Source organism: Lineus longissimus, chromosome 19 (assembly GCF_910592395.1).
Source record: "Lineus longissimus chromosome 19, tnLinLong1.2, whole genome shotgun sequence".
Classification (NCBI taxonomy): Eukaryota; Metazoa; Nemertea; class Pilidiophora; order Heteronemertea; family Lineidae; genus Lineus; species Lineus longissimus.
The window spans coordinates 3,691,700-3,710,019 of NC_088326.1; the positions used below are offsets into that span (position 1 = coordinate 3,691,700).

The 18,320-nt window shown below is 41.3% G+C and overlaps 1 protein-coding gene across 2 annotated transcripts; it reads right to left on the reverse strand.

Annotated features, from left to right (window-relative positions):
* Nucleotides 1–384: 384 nt before the first annotated feature.
* Nucleotides 385–18,133, reverse strand: LOC135502975 (ADAM 17-like protease). 2 transcript variants are annotated; one of them, XM_064796208.1, is made up of 20 exons: nucleotides 17,970–18,133; nucleotides 17,194–17,320; nucleotides 16,428–16,650; nucleotides 16,112–16,215; nucleotides 15,382–15,592; nucleotides 14,931–15,017; nucleotides 14,339–14,428; nucleotides 13,293–13,431; nucleotides 12,872–12,988; nucleotides 10,491–10,606; nucleotides 9,938–10,013; nucleotides 9,427–9,559; nucleotides 9,072–9,185; nucleotides 7,622–7,684; nucleotides 7,290–7,369; nucleotides 6,705–6,835; nucleotides 6,112–6,190; nucleotides 4,606–4,694; nucleotides 3,911–3,964; nucleotides 385–623 (listed from the first exon to the last, which is right to left on the reverse strand). In XM_064796208.1, exons 1-20 carry the CDS (start codon nucleotides 18,037–18,039, stop codon nucleotides 480–482), a joined length of 2,247 nt encoding a protein of 748 aa, XP_064652278.1. In that variant the 5' UTR covers nucleotides 18,040–18,133; the 3' UTR covers nucleotides 385–479. The 2 variants fall into 2 exon arrangements, with proteins under 2 accessions (XP_064652278.1, XP_064652280.1); XM_064796210.1 differs by lacking the exon at nucleotides 385–623 and adding an exon at nucleotides 635–2,097.
* Between the last annotated feature and the right edge of the window lie 187 nt (nucleotides 18,134–18,320).

Sequence of the window (18,320 nt, forward strand, 5' to 3'; positions counted from 1 at the left end):
AGATAGTTGCACGTTTAACGGATATACCAACTTTAATCACAGAATACCCAATACCCAGTTAATCTAGTTCAATATTTCACTCCTAGGTGGCCGGACCTGCTTCTTTCAGTCCTGCCACCTAGGAGGCAACTCACAAACTAAAATCATCCTTTCTGTTAAAGCAGTTGAAATGACTTTCTGGTTACTAAATTCACCCAATTAAAAAACTTATGGCAACTCTGATTTGCCTCAAATCCAAGATGGCTGCCAAAATCCAAAATGGCTGCCAAGTAACCAAAATGTGGACCTTCTGTAGATTTCCATTGCCCCAAAGTGCTTTTCTGCAGCACTCCGCATGGTTCAATAATTCAGACATCCACTCCGGGCATAAGGAGGAACTAAAGAAGGTCCATATTTTTTTTAACGACCCAAAGGCCTAGCTGAGGGGGATTGTTCTGCAACGACTGCCGGAAAGAACAACATCTCTTTGGCCAGGAATGTTAAACGTACGTCATCCTATCCGTCGAACCACCCGCTGTGTACTTGTGCGGCGCCCGCACGATACTGCCCGTTGCCCGTCGGACCTCGGGCGCTGGTTTTAGTCTCACTTTATTGCGTTGGTTATCTGGGATAAGGCCAGTGTTCTGAAATGATAAGAGGCGAGACATTTGAAGATTCGAATTTCAAAAATGTAATGATATCAGGAAATCAAACTTGTGTTTAGAGTAAGAAAACTCCTTGGATTGGGCTGATTTTAGTGGCTACTCTTCAGATCTGACGAGCTTCGCTATTTTGGGAGAGCCTCTTCAGAAATAGCGGGCGTTAGCAACTGCTGGAGTCTGGCAATTCGTAAAATACTTTGCAAAGGGTAGATCAGTCACAGGAAGTGTGATAATTAGGCTTTGTGATGATATCTGCATGATTTTAAAAGCATTTGGATTGGATTGAGTCTCAAAAGCCCTAGCAAAGTGTAAACACGCAGAGCAATATGTAAAAATTCCCTAAATTTGCTTGATCTTGGTGAGGCATATGGCCAATTTTGGCAAAGCAAGTGTTTTTAGATAAGCCAGACTTTGAAGTTTCACATGAAAGAAGACATTTTGTTCAACTGCTACATTTCAGTTGGATATTACGGAACATTGGAGCGCTGTTCTATCGTGACGTGGAAAAGAGACGCAGCCAGGGATGTTGGAGGGCGACATTTTCTGAAAGACCAGATAGATACATGTATGCCAGCAACGCCATGAATAGAGACGAAGGCTGTGACAGACTGTTGCATACAAACAACTTCCTCGAGCCATCCCAGGATGTCTCAAGGGTCCACGACCTAACCTGTTCTTGATTTTACGAAAAGTGCTTGTCTTTTTGAGGCAAGAGGCTAAAGGAAGCTACAGCTACGAGGACTACAAGAAAATTCTCAAGAAACTTTATGAAAAGTTGGCAAAACTTTATAAGTAATGTGAACAATTTTGGAAAATGGTGACTTTTGTGAAAACTGTTGCTTAATTTGCAAGTGAAGCCAGCCTGTGCAAAACTTGTGATAAAATCTTGAAAACTGTGTAACACTAGACAGAATAAAAGCCTGTTACCATTGGATACGGTTTACGATTTGTTTTGTGATTGCCAGACATTGGAATCTGGCTAACAATAGTTTGATGAGGTCTTTATGGAGAGTTCTTATAAAGCGCTTTTCACTGTATTGTCTACTGTCTCAAAGCGCTTTACAATCGCAGACATCGTTACCCTGCCTATCCAGTAACCTCTCTGAAGAACCAAGGGCAGCCTTAATCCAGCACACACGAGGACATTTCAGGCCATTTGAGAGTTTATGCCACTGCGCTCCCTGTGTTGATGTCCAAAGAAGACAACGCGCTAAATGTACAGTGTGTTCCAAAAAATTAACAGACCTGCTCTTATCAAGTGTTTTATTGAACACACACAATTGCTGTGCAAATCACATACAAATCACAAAACACATCCAGTGGAAACACGCATCATAAGCAGACAAAATCGAATTGATAATCTACAAACTGTTTCACGAGAAAATCACTAGACATTATTAGTTACATTTCTGATTCTGATTTTGTTTCTGTCCCTAGCTGGGATGAGGCCAGCATTCTGAAAAATAAGGTGATTACAATATTCATTAGACATGTTAGATGATTACTAAAATATGATACAGCAATGTTGATTAGTTTATTATAAACCTGAAACAGGAAAATGAAAGGACATCTCGTTAATTTGTCCACAATAACTCATCATGGTATTCTATATAAGAGACTTAAGTTACCTTAGATTAAAAACACTGACATATCAGAAGACAGAATTAAAATTTCCATGTTAAAATGTCGTTTTAAACAGTTGGAAGACAAGTTACCTTTTACCTGATAGGGAACCACCACAGAGAGTGTTACTGTCTTCACAAATTAGAACGCAGAGGTAAAAAAATCAATCCACACCAGTTTGTTATTGGTTGTGATTCGGAACTGACAATTCAGTGAAACGAGGGGGTTAGTATAAATAGCATTCCGCGAAGATGACGTCACTGCAGCTGCTGCCCTCTATTTCCCCATCGCTGAATTACAGGCAATGTTGGACAAACATGCGGTTTCGTAATGGATTCAGGCTTTCTAACTGGGGCAGTTAGATTCAATCTGGCACATGTCCGAGTGTTGGAAATACTACATAATTGTTCTGAATATTTCTCTTTCTGACTCTATAGTATCATTCATGCTAAAAACAATGCAGGGTCAAAGATAATTGACTTTGAAATAAGCTCAAATGCGTAGAAATAAGTGTCGATGTCCGACTGTCACGTGACTAAAACGTCATCAATATCTTATGCAAATGACCTTGTGAGCTATAAATAGTAACTTCGCGGAATGCTATTGTGCACCAGCAAACGGCTGACGGCTTACCCATGCTACTAGCAATACTAGCTGGTCCCGGTTTTACTAGATGTGACCACCAGTATTCCTGATAAATTCAAAGTAAATTTATAGAGAACTCTTTGAGGAGACTGTCTGAAAACTCTTTTTTTTAGTTCTCAAAAGAGCAATACCTTCTACATTAGATAAAATATATTTGATGTTAAGAAGCTAAACTTTCATTTTCCCTTTGTTGCAAATGTAAACTATGTTAAAGTGATACTATGATGTGATTTACAACTTTGCGGAAATACGTCCGTTTTTAATTGTTGATCACAAATGTAAAGCTCAAATTTTCCATTTTTGATTAGATTTATTATAAAATCGCAGAATGTAAACCACCGCGACCGCGAAAAAGTTCATGTTGTGACGTCATCAACGAAAACGGCATCGAAGCGAGCCGTCAGGGCGGGATTAAACCATCAATTTCTAGAAAATGTGCATTTCGATTCGAAAACCTTACCGATTTATGAGAAAGTGACATAGTCATTTGTCGAAAACAGCTAAAACATTATATGGTGAAATTTGGCACGAGTTACCCTTTAAATTTCTTCAAACTGCTTAAAGGCTAGGTGTTGGCAAAACTTTGGCGATAACAACTTCGTCAAATCATCCACCAGCACCATCAGTGATTAATAATTATTCAACGAATGGATAAAGGGCCCGTTGTTTTACCTTATACCAAGACACGTAGTTTAGTTATTAAGGAATTAACGATAAGTGGTGAAAAAGGATTACGACATACACAGTAAATTTGGCCCCTCAATGACTGACATGGATGCCACAAGGATCCCAATCTAAAATGTAAAGAAATATAACCTCACGCTCGCTGTTTTGATTTCAAATCGTACAATCCAAAATCAAAGTCTGCATCAAGTCTGAACAATGGAAAAATGGAAAAATGGAAAATTTTTCTTGACTGTTTTAAATGAAGTTGAAGCAATGAAATAAATGATTATTTTATTTTGTTATTATATTTATTTTGAGATGAAAAACGTGTTTACCTTTCCACTGTGCCAGTCGACTATATTCTCTTCTTCTTTCTGACGTTTTTTATCCTGAAATAATGAAGCCGATCAGAATATGAGTGTGTATCAATGCAATTTTCTCGTGGAACCAGTTATGGCTAATAGGATACTTACAAATCACGGTGTCAAAGTGGTCAATAGAAGTGCATGAAATTCAAACAAAATTAATATTTAATAAATATTAATTTACAATTAATATTTTTAATTATTAAATTAAAATTAATATTTTAATTATTAAATTAAAATTAATATTCTAATTATTAAATTAAAATTAAAATTTTAATTATTAAATTAAAATTAAAATTTTAATTATTAAATTAAAATCAAATTTTAATTATTAAATTAAAATCAATATTTTAATTATTGAATTAAAATTAATATTATAATTATTAAATCAAAATTAATATTTCAATTCAAATATTGACCTCATCATCACAGCAAGACCGGGCGCATTAAATAGAAGATAAGCCAACATGTCACCAGGAGATAATGGAAGAAATTGATGTACTCAGATTTCATGATCGGCAGACAACAGTGAAATAAACAACCAGGCCGTCTCAACCTGCCAAACTTAGAGGGCCATGCACCTGGTTTTGCTGTGACGGGTCACATATGTCTGTGGAGAATAAAGAAAAGAACTTATTTATGAAAGGCTGATCAATGATACTCACAAAATGACTAAATACACAACTGGCAGGAATCCAAAGGATGACGGACAAAACCAGGATCGTCCCAACTAAATTATCTCGCATGAATTTCACTGAAATGGAAGCAATAGATCATTAGGAAATGGGCCTCATTCATTGACGCTTACACCAAGAACTGATACCAGTCATGGAAAAAAACACTTTCATCAACTTGATAGAAAAGTTCAAGTCTCAATATATGAACTGCATAACGACAACTGCACTGCAGACTCCTCCAGTACCCAAAGCGTCTGCAGCTCGATACAACTGCCTCCTGCAAACGCGGACTTGGCAACTAGGTAACTTTTGCAGGATTGTCCCCTGATGAATAGAAGACAGAACTCTTGCCAGAGCCTGTGGGGAAGACCTGCAGCGAATTTTCCCCTCGCACCAGCTGAAGATATGATGGTTACTTGAAATTTCCCCTTGCACCGGCTGAGGATATGATGGTTACTTGAAAATTCCCCTTGCACCAGCTGAAGATATGATGGTTACTTGAAATTTCCCCTTGCACCAGCTGAGGATATGATGGTTACTTGAAATTTCCCCTTGCACAAGCTGAGGATATGATGGTTACTTGAAATTTCCCCTTGCACCAGCTGAGGATATGATGGTTACTTGAAATTTCCCCTTGCACAAGCTGAGGATATGATGGTTACTTGAAATTTCCCCTTGCACAAGCTGAGGATATGATGGTTACTTGAAATTTCCCCTTGCACAAGCTGAGGATATGATGGTCACTTGAAATTTCCCCTTGCACAAGCTGAGGATATGATGGTTACTTGAAATTTCCCCTTGCACAAGCTGAGGATATGATGGTTACTTGAAATTTCCCCTTGTACAAGCTGAGGATATGATGGTTACTTGAAATTTCCCCTTGCACAAGCTGAGGATATGATGGTTACTTGAAATTTCCCCTTGCACAAGCTGAGGATATGATGGTTACTTGAAATTTCCCCTTGCACAAGCTGAGGATATGATGGTCACTTGAAATTTCCCCTTGCACAAGCTGAGGATATGATGGTTACTTGAAATTTCCCCTTGCACAAGCTGAGGATATGATGGTTACTTGAAATTTTCCCTTGCACAAGCTGAGGATATGATGGTTACTTGAAATTTCCCCTTGCACAAGCTGAGGATATGATGGTTACTTGAAATTTCCCCTTGCACAAGCTGAGGATATGATGGTTACTTAAAATTTCCCCTTGCACAAGCTGAGGATATGATGGTTATTTGAAATTTCCCCTTGCACAAGCTGAGGATATGATGGTTACTTGAAATTTCCCCTTGCACAAGCTGAGGATATGATGGTTACTTAAAATTTCCCCTTGCACAAGCTGAGGATATGATGGTTATTTGAAATTTCCCCTTGCACAAGCCGAGGATATGATGTTTACTTGAAATTTCCCCTTGCACCAGCTGAGGATATGATGGTTACTTGAAACTTGAACGCTAAAAAAGGAAAAGGAAAGAATGAGACTAGACCCTTACCGACAGTGTCTATTGATAAATCTTCTATGATATTCCAAAAACGTTGTATCATATCTTCAACCTGCACCCGACAGACACCCTATAGGGGAAGAACAAGAGAGATGCAAGGTATTTTTCTATCATTATACAATATCACAATATATTATACATATTTCTTGCGTGCAACTACAGTTGGGCACCAAATATTCTCTTTACCTTTCGATATTTCAATAAATAGCACATTGTACAACACGTGTTAGTTTTGTTTCTCATTCAATTTCAAGGTACGAGACAATCAAAGGTAAAAGTGACTTGTCCAAGATAACATGCAATGTGTCCGTCTCAGAGACACTATGAGAACAACCAATGAGATGAAACGACTGCTGCAAAAAAACGTGCATCTGAAATTAACAACACATGACACAACGTCATCCTAGCTGCATGCGTTTTCATGAGTGTGTACAACAGTTCTGACGTTCGCATCCGTGTCAAGGTTACTTTTGACAGGCGCAGCATTGTCGTCACACGTCCGTACAGGACATGAAATGTACACAGGTCGCAGTGCAACCTATAGGGACTCATAAAATTTGACTTTGAATTGAATTTTTCCTCACCTCTTCGCAGTATCCAAAGACACACGGACGACCGTTGGACAGATTCATATATTTTCCTTCTCGATTCATTTTTGGTGCACAGGAGGCGTTAGTGTTCTTTTGCATACAGCAGATCTGGCAGGACTGCTCAACTGGAACGAAAAAATACAACATTGAGTCCGTTTTCCATCTTACCGAGAATCAAGTGATTCAGTGGTAGGCTCTCCAACTTACCGAGCAGCCTGCCCCGGGAAAATGCAACACAAATAAATGAGTACAAACTGAATATAAATTTCAGCATTGCCGTTGTGTAGACGGATATACAAATACAGTAGAACCTCTCTATTGAGGACAACCTCGGGATTGACAAGTGGTGTCCTGATTAGAGAGGTCAAATAGAATGGTAACAACCAATTTGGGACCAAAACTAGGGTCCTTAATAGAGAGGTGTCTGCTAAGGAGGTTCCACTTTACTATAAATACCAAGTTTCAGCTAATTTGTATGCATAATAACAGTACCACGGCATTGTGTATAACTGCACTGATATTTTCCTTGACCACCAGTAAATACGAACAGTGTACTACCCCTTTAAGAAAGTTACTTACCAGTATCACAAGCGCAGGGTTCATACCCTTGCCCTATCACCTTACAAAAGGGTCGACACACCCCTTTGAAACAAGACCCGCTGAAATATAACAACATTGAAAAGATAAGAGTTTGGAAGTAAATTCACAATTGCCAGCATCTCTATTGAGGACACCCTTGGGACTGACGAGTGGTGTCCTTATTAGAGAGGTGTCCTGATTAGAGGGGTCAAATTGAATGGAAACAACCAATTTGGGACCAAAACTAGTGTCCTTAATAAAGAGGTTGTCCTTAATAGAGAGGCTGTCCTTAATAGAGAGGTGTCCGCTAAGGGAGGCTCCATTGTACTTACAAATCCACACATCTTGTATAATCAGGCTTAGGATTGGGCTCTGGACATTCCACGCTCGTCCCAGTGAGAAAAGAGTTAAGGAATTCAACTCTAAAGGATAACCTCGGTAACTGTGTGCATTATCACAACGCTTTGTGTCTTGATATCATCGATTCGAATACACACCAACAACTTTTATCAATGATTAACGTGCAACGCAAAATTATCGTTGTAACTACCAAAGCTGCCTATATCCTTGTCTCGACAACTCGTGGCAATGTCCCGATTCTCCAGCACTGCGGTAGTAATCAAGAAGTGACAAGGGGTGATATGAATAAAGACTAGCAAATGCTTTTACTTCAATTTTGTACAGAAAGGCCTAGTGTAAATGTACATGGAGTTTTAGATAAAAGCATTTGCTAGTCTTTATTCATATCACCCAAGGTCTTCGAAACAAGGCCACTGGAGAGTTATGACCCGCGACCCCCATGACCCTTGGGTTTGCCAGCCTAATCCTAGCTTGTTTTTTTCTGTATGATATATAGTGAGGCAATTCGAATAAACAATAAACTGGTTACGAGCCACCAGAAATTGACAACAGACACACCGGAATTTATTGTCGGCTGGCGAAAATGAGTTGTAAGGTTGAAAGGTACTGTACTTCTGATCAGCTTCTTAGGCCCAAAGAGGGCCATCTTAGGCTGCGTATCCATAGGCTGTTCTGTGCCCTGCACAACATTCCCTTTTACCGCCTGGCGCGCCACACGGACAATGAACCTTCGTTGGTGTTATTGATCGTTCCCATATGTTATGCCGTGTCACATTGCGGGCATATATGCACTGTGGATTGGGAATATAGGCCCATATTGGGATTGAACATGTCCATTCTTTTGCGAGTGAACAACACGGAAGCAATGTCTGAGGCGCAAATTAATTCAAGAGGTTCATCAACGGGAACTACTCTGGGACCCCGAAACTGATGATTATCATAACAAGCACGAACCTGTAATTTGTTGCTTAAAAGTCAAGTTTTATATACATGTACATGTCAATTTGATGTTGCAAGTGAAAATAAAAGTTACTTGTATTTTCATTTTCAATATTCATAAGAAATTGTCTTCTGAAATAATGACAGCGTGCAGATAAACGCCTACCTTTCTTCTCGCACCTCCGTCCGTACCGATTGACCGCTGCGAAATGAGGACTACAAAGGCCTACATGACCAAAAAGGAATATCCAATGGAGACGCAGGGCATAGGGTCACAAGGCTGTTACGCCATAACGCCACACTACACAAGGGCATACCCTATGGATACGCGGCCTTAGAGGACACCGACTTCCATGGCAGCAGCGGCCTTAGTCATAAGAGCCCCGCTAGTTTCATTCTTTCTTGATATGAGCCAGCATCATCAACTAGTTTTTATCAAATAACAAATTTGTCGAACAAACATCACGACTTGAAAAAGGATATTTGCACTCGGCGTTCCCAGTACAGGTGATGCCCTCTCCGAGTGGTGATGCTTCATTGCAGATGAAACCGCGCGGAGCAAGTTTGCAATTCTGGCAGCAGACGTGATTGGAATCACTGAAATCAGAGACAAAGGGAGTTGTAGCGACTGTTTGACCGCAATGATGTTAATTTACGTTTTGAAGAGTGAACGGTTGGTTGCCAGTGACGTAGATTTACGTTCGCCAAGTGGGGACGCTTCATCTGATGGTAGATCTCATAACTCGGAGCAAGCCTGCAGTTCTGGCAAATCACCGAAAGTTTTTGGAAAAAAGGACAATCAACAATTGTACCATTTTATATGGCCTAAGCATCTCACCTGCAGGTGGCACCACTTCTGAGCTTACACTCGCTATCACAACAAGGATCTTGATCTTGCTGGCCCGCGATACCTCCGTCACATTCCTCTCCGGTTTCTATCTTGTTGTTACCACAGAACGCTTTACCCGGAACTGAAATTTAATACAGAGCTAGAATTCATATTTTGAGGTCTTAATGCATAAATATCATCTGGCATGCCTTATAAGTCCATTTCTACACTTAAAACGAAAAATAAGGTTTGGAAGACTTGGAATCAAGACGGGTACCACAAACGTATATACTGTAAACCCAAAAAATATACGCAGCCACATTATTTGACGGTTTTGTGAAAAAGCTAAGTTCACACACTTTTTGAATTCTGCACTTTGACAACCCATAACGGGAATTTTGATCAAATTTTAATTTTTGCGGCCATATTTTTCAGCGGTAATTTGTAAATGTGCAAAAAAAAAGTCTCGCAAACATTTCCAAGCATACAGTATTTCTTCAAAGGCAAGTTTCATACTCACTATATTGTGAAAAACACTGGTTAGATTTCGACCTCAGGACGGCGGCTATATTTCTTCTGCTGCATGGCGAAAAATGCTGGAAAGAAAATCACCAAATTAATCATGGAATCGAAGTTTTTTGTGAATTATTTTAGAGCTATTTTAAATTGATTAACGTGAAGTCAATGGCAATACAGTAGAACATCTCTACTAAGGATGCCCTCTGGACTGACAAATGCTGTCCATTATAGAGAGGTGTCCGGATTAGAGAGGTCAAATTGAATGGAATCAACCAATTTGGGACCAAAACTTGTGTCCTTAATAGATAGGTTGTCCTTAATAGAGTGGGTGTCCTCAATAGAGAGGTTGTCCTTAATAGAGAGGTTGTCCATAATAGAGAGGTTGTCCTTATAGAGAGGTTGTCCTTGATAGAGAGGTTGTCCTTGATAGAGAGGTTGTCCTTGATAGAGAGGTGTTCTTAATAGAGAGGTGTCCGCTGATGGAGATTCCAGTGTAAGGACATTAGAACACGGCGAGGAGAAACGAAATTTGACCAACTCAGTGACCACCATACCTTGTTATTTGCTTCATATCCCGACACCGAGTACGGGAACATGATGTATTTTCCGCCCTTGAATGCTGAGGGGGAGCAGTCTCCCTCCGGGTCGTGTTCACTGCCCCAGTTGTGACCTGAAATAGTATGGGAACATTAGACTGTAAACCACCAAATTTTCCCGTACTTTTTTTGGGGCAATTTGCGAAAATTTCTGAAAACAATTCTCATGGTACAGAAACCTGGGCCACAACACTGACAGGAAAAAGGCTGGGTGCCTTTGAGTTTGACATGTGCTGTCTAAGCCTTCATCTTAAGACCAGGTGGTTCGATCGTGTCAGCAACACTGAGATCACGAGAAGAACAGGTCAGCCGCCAGTTTCGCTACGGGTGAAAAGGAGCATATTCAATGGTTTGGATATGTGTGTGTCGAATGGAGTCAGCAAGACTTCCCAAGATAGTGATAGAGTGGCAATATAATAATACATGTATATATAATAGTGTGACGCATTTATATAGCGCTCCTCAGTAACGTAACTGTTAAAGCGCTGTGGGATATCATATTATTACCCCGGTCTCCACAGAAATCAATCAGAGGTTTCAAGGAGCAACCAGAAGGCGCTAACTTGAACTTGACCAGTCGGGGAACCAAGGAGTGACTCGGCCGGGAGTCGAACCCACGACCTCCTGATCATGAGGCCGACTCTCTTCCACTGCGCTACCGCTGCCAATGGGAGAATATTAGAGGAAATTGGCAATGGGGACAATGCCGGACTCCCTGGCTGGATGTTGTACCCTGTGATGCAGAGTGCTGAAGTTGCAAGTGAGGTGTTGACGCTGACGGCTCTGACTGTAATGCCTGGAGAGATGTGTGGCAGAGTTGACATAGAACAGTCAAGTTGCAGGAGTGAGTGAGTATGTTGAGTTGAAAATAGTGTGACTCCATTTTGATGATCTAAGACACTCAAAATTCATCCGAAATCCACAAAATGGTGAAAGTATTACTCGAAGGACATTGTCACCTTTGGTCTGTATGGCCTCCGAAACAGTATCTTGTCCAAATTTAAAGGGTAACTCGTGTCAAATTTCACCATATAATATTTCAGCTGTTTTTGACAAATGACTACGTCACTTTCTCATAAATCGGTAAGGTTTTCGAATCGAAATGCACATTTTCTAGAAATTGATGGTTTAATCCCGCCCGGGCGGCGCGCTTCGATGCTGTTTTCGTTGATGACGTCACAACATGAACATTTTCGCGGTCGTGGTGGTTTACATTCAGCGATTTTATAATAAATCTAATCAAAAATGGAAAATTTGAGCTTTACATTTGTGATCCACAATTAAAAACGGACGTATTTCCGCAAAGTTGTAAATCACATCATAGTATCACTTTAAGTGTTTGAACGAGTTCTGTGTGTCTGAGATTCGCGAAATGGCGTCACTAAAGTTTCGTCTTATTTATTAGGACAAGTCAACAAGAAAGTCCCACCCAAGGGAAGAGGAGTATGTGAAACCATCATCACCACCTAGTCCTAATTAAGCATGCCATGTGTCCCTGTTCTAAAACACCATTTTCAGGTTACGTGTTTTTAACTGACGTCACCATTACCAATCAAATTGTTATGTTTGAAAAAAAAATTTGCCCAAGGTTCAGTCGAGCGACCGCCCAACGGAACCAGGGGTGGACGGGTAGCCGTCACCTTCTGGAGGGTCATGCATACTGCCCCAGCTATGTCCTGAAATAGTAAGGGCACGTGATTTATTCATCCCCTCAAAAGACCGGCCAACCCCAGGAATTTCCAAGTAGTATTTCAAATGGTTTTTGAGTATTTTCAGCCAAATTTTCCCAAATTATGATAATTCTCATGATTTCTACCAACATCCAAAGTGAAATTTTTATGCGTTTTCCTTTGTGAAATCTGTCAGCCAAAAAATCATTTTCATTAAGAAATAAATTGATTGGAGCTGCTCTGTTCTTCATAACTGTAATCACAGCAGGCATTCAAAACGACTCGGACACTTCTGACTCCGAGGAGACCTCAGTTCACTTATGGCTACTCTGGGTCAATCTTTGCCTAGTTGGCCATATTCCTGCAAAAAACCCACAATAGAGGTTCTTAACGTGACGTCACAACGTGACGTTTTGACGGCCACCTGCCAATGCATTTCCTTTACGTCGTGACCACGTGTGACGGCCAATATGGCAGTGCAAAACAATTGGCAACGTCATCATGTGACGTCAGTGAGGAAGCTCTATAGTCCATTGGGGCCTGATTTAAGCCTGTCCGGAGAAAAATACCAAGTGTCAATAGCCTGAATGAGGGGGTACAGGGTGTACATTGACTGCTGCATGATCTGCCCCTCCCTTTGTTGATTATTGGCATTGTAGACGAACTTACCAAGTTCATGGGCGCTGACCAGATCGGCTTCCGACGTAAGGATGCGGTTGCCGTAGCGATTCTTGCCGCTGCTCCAACCTGAGTTGAGCGAGAAGGTCTCGCCGTCCTCATAATATGCTGGAAGAGCGATGAACTGATGTTAAAGGGACAATAGAGGCAGTAGCTAGGCAGGCAAGAGAAAGTTACACAAAGGGGTCTCTCACATCTCACAGTACGTCGAATTGATTCACGCTTGTACGAGGGATATATTTAGTGCTGAATCTGATATGACCCAGGACCCTTACTGTGTATATTAGTCACCTGAAGATGGCCAATTTGACCCCCTGCTCCTGCCTATACATATCAATGCAATGAGAGATCCTTCTGTCGCAGGTCGCTGTGATTAAAATCGCTAGTTTGCGCCATGCGTGCGGCAACTTACAAGATGAGCAGATTCCACCGACGCTGTAACGTCTCGGCGAGGCAATATACGCCAGGCCCAGGACGCCACCCTCGAAGGCGTAAAACGTAAACAGATGATGAAGACAGAACGTCTTGTACTGTTCCCCCTTACTGAACGCCTGGAACGCAATCAAAAAGATTTTAGTTTCAGTCAAAATGAAATGGCCAGGGGGCTTTTGCTCTGTTCAGGCCTCTCAGTTACATGATTCCTACACCGTACAACGGTGTAGGCCGTACAGGATGTCCCCAAATTAAGTCTTTTTTTCTTTTTTTTAAAAAATAATATGACCCCCTGAAGCGTTTTTTGACCCCCAACATAACCAAATCTCATCCAAATGGCCTAATTTTATAGTTTTACCCTAAAATTATGATTTTTCAGGTGTATGTGGTGATATCAGTCACTAACTTTGATTTATGACGTCGCTGTTCAGGCAAATTGGCGCGATGAAATGTCCCCAAATTAAGCCAAAAAGCAAAAAAACATGTCCCCTAAATTAGGCTAAAAAAATACAGGGTGTAGAGGTCTCCACGTAATTGAAAGGCCTGCTGTCTTGTCGCCAGTTAGGGTACATGTTCCGATCTTTCTAGCAGACAGACTAGTACAGCTTCTGTGTCCAGCCTAATCTGCTGACTCAAGCCACTGCTTGGCAATGACTTTGGAGCTGAAATATGTCATTACCTGGCCAATCATCAAATGGCACCGACATCTGACAAAAATAAAACAGGTGGTACAAAGCTGTCCTCAAATCGTTCTTTTTCAGTCAATTTTAAAATTTCAAAAAGCCACTCGTTACGAAAAATACATTTTTGGACGAATTGTCTAGTTCCCAAAATCATCGCAGCAGAATGCTGTACTTGTTCATTCTTTAGCGGGTAGGTTAAAGTCCGAAGATACACAAACTGAACGGCTAATCCCAAGGGCCATCAGAGCAAACTTGATAACACCAACCCCCATGAAACACATCATGTAGGGGTCCTTACGCTAGGAAACGTATAGGTAGCAGGATGGCCAGCCTTCTATTTTACCTTCAATAAATCCTTTGTCTCCCAAGCCTTCTCCATGTTATAATGCACGTCTCCAGGAGCGACCTTCTCGGGTTCTGTGTGGACTGTGATCTAAAGGGGAACAAAACTGGATAAGGGGAAAGTATTTAGAATTTCCAGTTCATTGGTCGTGCTCAATTGGGCTGTAGATCTCGCAGGTTCATCCCCGCGCACACAAGCAATTCAAATTGCTGCTACGTGCAACAAAAAGATCTCTTGTCTGGGGGTAAAACTGGTAAGAAAAGAGTTTCAACTTATCAGTTAATACAGGTCCTGACAGAAGCAGTGCACTGAAATCTTCTCAATGGTGCAGACAAGAGCATTTGAAAACTTGCAAAAGTTGCTAAAAGCCATGCCGAAAAAATTGAGATAAATACGGTAAAATGAACCTGACATTGACAGAACCCTCGACCTGAATACTAGTTGCTTAATTGCAAATCCCCAAAATTTCATTGAAACTCAAGTAATAAGACATCGCTTTTAATGCAAAAACCATAATAGTTGAAGGGTTGCATTACTGGGACTGAATTTAGTAGCTTTGCATCTGAACGCAACATTTTTAGACGAATCTTACCTCCTTGATTTCGAAACCGAAGTTTTTGTACGACGCATCAAACTCCACTCGACGGTAGAGTGCATCGACGCGGCTTATAAGTCCAATCTGGAAATACAGTGTAGGAATATTTCAATGTCAGCTGACGAGTTTTTCAAAATTTTCACTTTTTGCCCTGCCGTTTTTTACAAGTGGCGAATGCATTTCCATTTAAAGCAGGGCCGCTGCACCCTGTCTTTTCGGGCAGTGCCCATGCTTTATAAAGCTGTGTATATTTGTCTGTTCCACGAGTTTCAGCAAAATCAAGAATTAATTTTTGAGGATTTTTTTGCGATGATTTATCGGGATACGGCCGGAAAACAATGGGAAGACTGCAACGTGTTCACTGTACAGGTCATCAAGGCACTTGAAGTCAAAAATTAACAGCCCAACTGCAAAATCTTGGCAACAACGGCCGAAAATGAAAACCCACCAAATAATTTGTAGTATGCACTAAATTTTTCTTCCCCATATTTTCAAAGAATCGATAATCGGCCGTTAGGCCTAGAGGGCAGGTGTTCTTCAGAGGTATAAAGGCTCGCTTCTCTCGTGAATGTACGTCGTCCTTTTCTGTCCCGGTGTCGTTAGATTTGGAGGACGTCTCCGCCGATCCTGGCGGCCGGACAAACTCGCAGTATTTCTTCCTGAAAATGTCAATGAATTTCTTATGATACGGGACGCATCGAGGTGAAGGACAATGCTCAGCCCGCTAGGACTCCTGATATATTGGTGGAGAGAAGCCTGTTTAAGTTTTTTTAGACGAGGGATATATTTTTTTATCACCACTACCTACATGTACCTGAACTTGATTAGCGGAAAGCAGTTCTACTCACATCACGTCAATAGAGTTCCAAAGCTCTTACACAATGGTCTTACCCCAGGGTTTCCACCAGAGGGGGGATGGGGGATGGCGGGGGGGTGGGGGATGGAGGATAGGGGATTCATCCCCCCTAAAATATTTCAAGGGGGGGATATCCCCCTTAATTTTGAGCACTCAAGTTTGTTTTACTGTCAAATGAGTAATTTTCATGATTTGATATGTAAAATAAGAGCATTTGGGAGCTAATTGTAGCGGTTTTAAGGCCAAAAAACGTCTCAGGAGGGGTCATATTGGTGGCGACAAAAATCAGGGAAAACATTTCTTATGCATGGATCATACTTACTTGAATCCATTGGTTTGATTTTTATCAAACAAAGATTTGACGTCTGAACCTTTGTACGTGATCATGGTGTAGTTGGGAGACTGAGGTAGATGTCCCCATGATGGCTGAAACACATAAATATAGTTTTGATGTCTGAACCTTTGTGCTTGATCATAGTTTAGCCCGGGGATCGAATTAGATTGCCCGATGGAGTTGGCATCTGAACCTTTGTGTGTGACCATGTTACTATTTAATCCCTAAAATTCAACTTTAATGGAAGGGGTATGGGACTAATTTCAACTATGTAACCAGCGGACCACCACAGCTCCAGACATACCTCAATCACATACGTGTCTTCGGGTGTTTTGATGGTGGCAGATATTGCGTTATCCTCCCAGTATGCGTGCACCTCGGAATGTGTCTCCCCCGACACGTGACCCTTGTAGAAATTACCCGGATCTATCCCAAACTGTTCCTTAGTGCCATCACCCTTACGAGCGTAGGCTTTGAAATCTTGTGCCAAGACATGGGAATCTGGCTGGAGGTAGACACGGAAATGCCTGCAAGCAAGAAATAAAATTACGTTGCAATTTCACACAACTGCAAAATGAAATAGCTCGAATATTTCTGGGTCTGCAGTAGATTTTCCTACCCCTGGGCATTTCACTAGGGACTCATGATAAGTTCATACTAGGCCTTTTATCGAAAGTGGACCAATTTTATCAGCAGTGAGTACTGTATGCAAAAAAGTTGAAATGGCTGGGAAACTTTTAAGTATTTGGCTTTAAATGCTCATTCTTGGTCATGCTTTGTACGGAGTCTGGCAAAGTAGGAATTTTTAGATGCTACGAACGTTGAACCTCTGGATGAATCAGAACTTTTGCTAAAAACCTCTGCTTTTTGACCATCAAAAATCCGATTGCCGTTCTGTCATGAAACGGACAGGTAGCTATAGATCCATGCACTTGATTGGGACCAACGTTTACATGACGTAGTGTTGGCCGTCGTCACGTCACCATGCATTTTACATTACTGTTACGTGACGAGACGCGACGTTTTCGTAAACGTTGGTCCCAATTAAGTGCATGGATCTATAGCTTTACCTTCCCAGAGTTGAAAAGTCCAACTTTTTCATGTGCCACGGTCCATCCAGACTCCTCTTCACAATCTGATGGTTCACGTCATTGATATGCATCGTCTCATAGTGGGAAAGGGAGTCAGATATGTCAGCTGAAAGTGAAAGGCGAATGTGTATTGAATATGATTCAATGACGCAAGGACGGTAAAAAACCCTAGTGGTGATGATCATCCCCGCCCGGCCTTCAATTCAAAACAGCCCCCCGCGATTCTTTTCAAAAATAGCAGACAATCCATCAGACCTCGTCAGAACACAGGCCACTGAAGCTTGTTATACCGTCAATAGCGAGGGCCGCCGGCTGTTAGTGCTAGGCCCGAGTGGATAACTTTGAGGCCTTCAAGTCCCAGCTATCCACCCTCCCGAGACTTTAGAGAATTCAGATGATTGTACATAGTTTTTAAACCGCACCGACTAGACGTTTTATCGCTCCGCATGCACACAGCACCATATGATCAATTACGTCCCGAAAGGAACCCGATCATTATAAGGATGAAGATGAAGATGAAGAGTGAGTGAGGTGCGAAGGACAGAAACTGAGAGGGGTGGCAGAGCCAGAGAATTCATGAACAAGTACAGTGAGAGAGCATGAGAGATGAGAGAGAGTGGAGCCGAGATAGTCTTTTAGTCTTGGCTCTTGCATGCAAAATGCAAATCCCAATGCCAAAATAAAATGTTCCTTCCTTGAATTTGAAAGTTCAGTTGAATGTTGAGAAATCCAGTTCGAGATTTTATTCAACTCACCAACGATCACATTTCCTAACAGTGAAAGTACACCCGCAATGGTTTTGACTTTGCACAAGGTATCTAGCATTTTTCTCCACTTTATCTATCAACCAGAAAATATATATTCAAGAAATCCGAAGGAAAAGATGTATAAATTTCTTGTGTTTTTTTGGGAAATCCCTTTTTTGTTTTTCATCAATGCAACCAATAAGTGATCAATTCCACCGGGGCCGTGGCTGAATCGCAACCACCGCATAGCGATAACCAGCTGGAAGAGGGAAAGGCGAGCAATAATAACCAGCTTTAACACCTTCAGCGCCGAACCACGTAGATCTACGGCCCAATTCCCCCTTTTTGAGCTGGTTATCG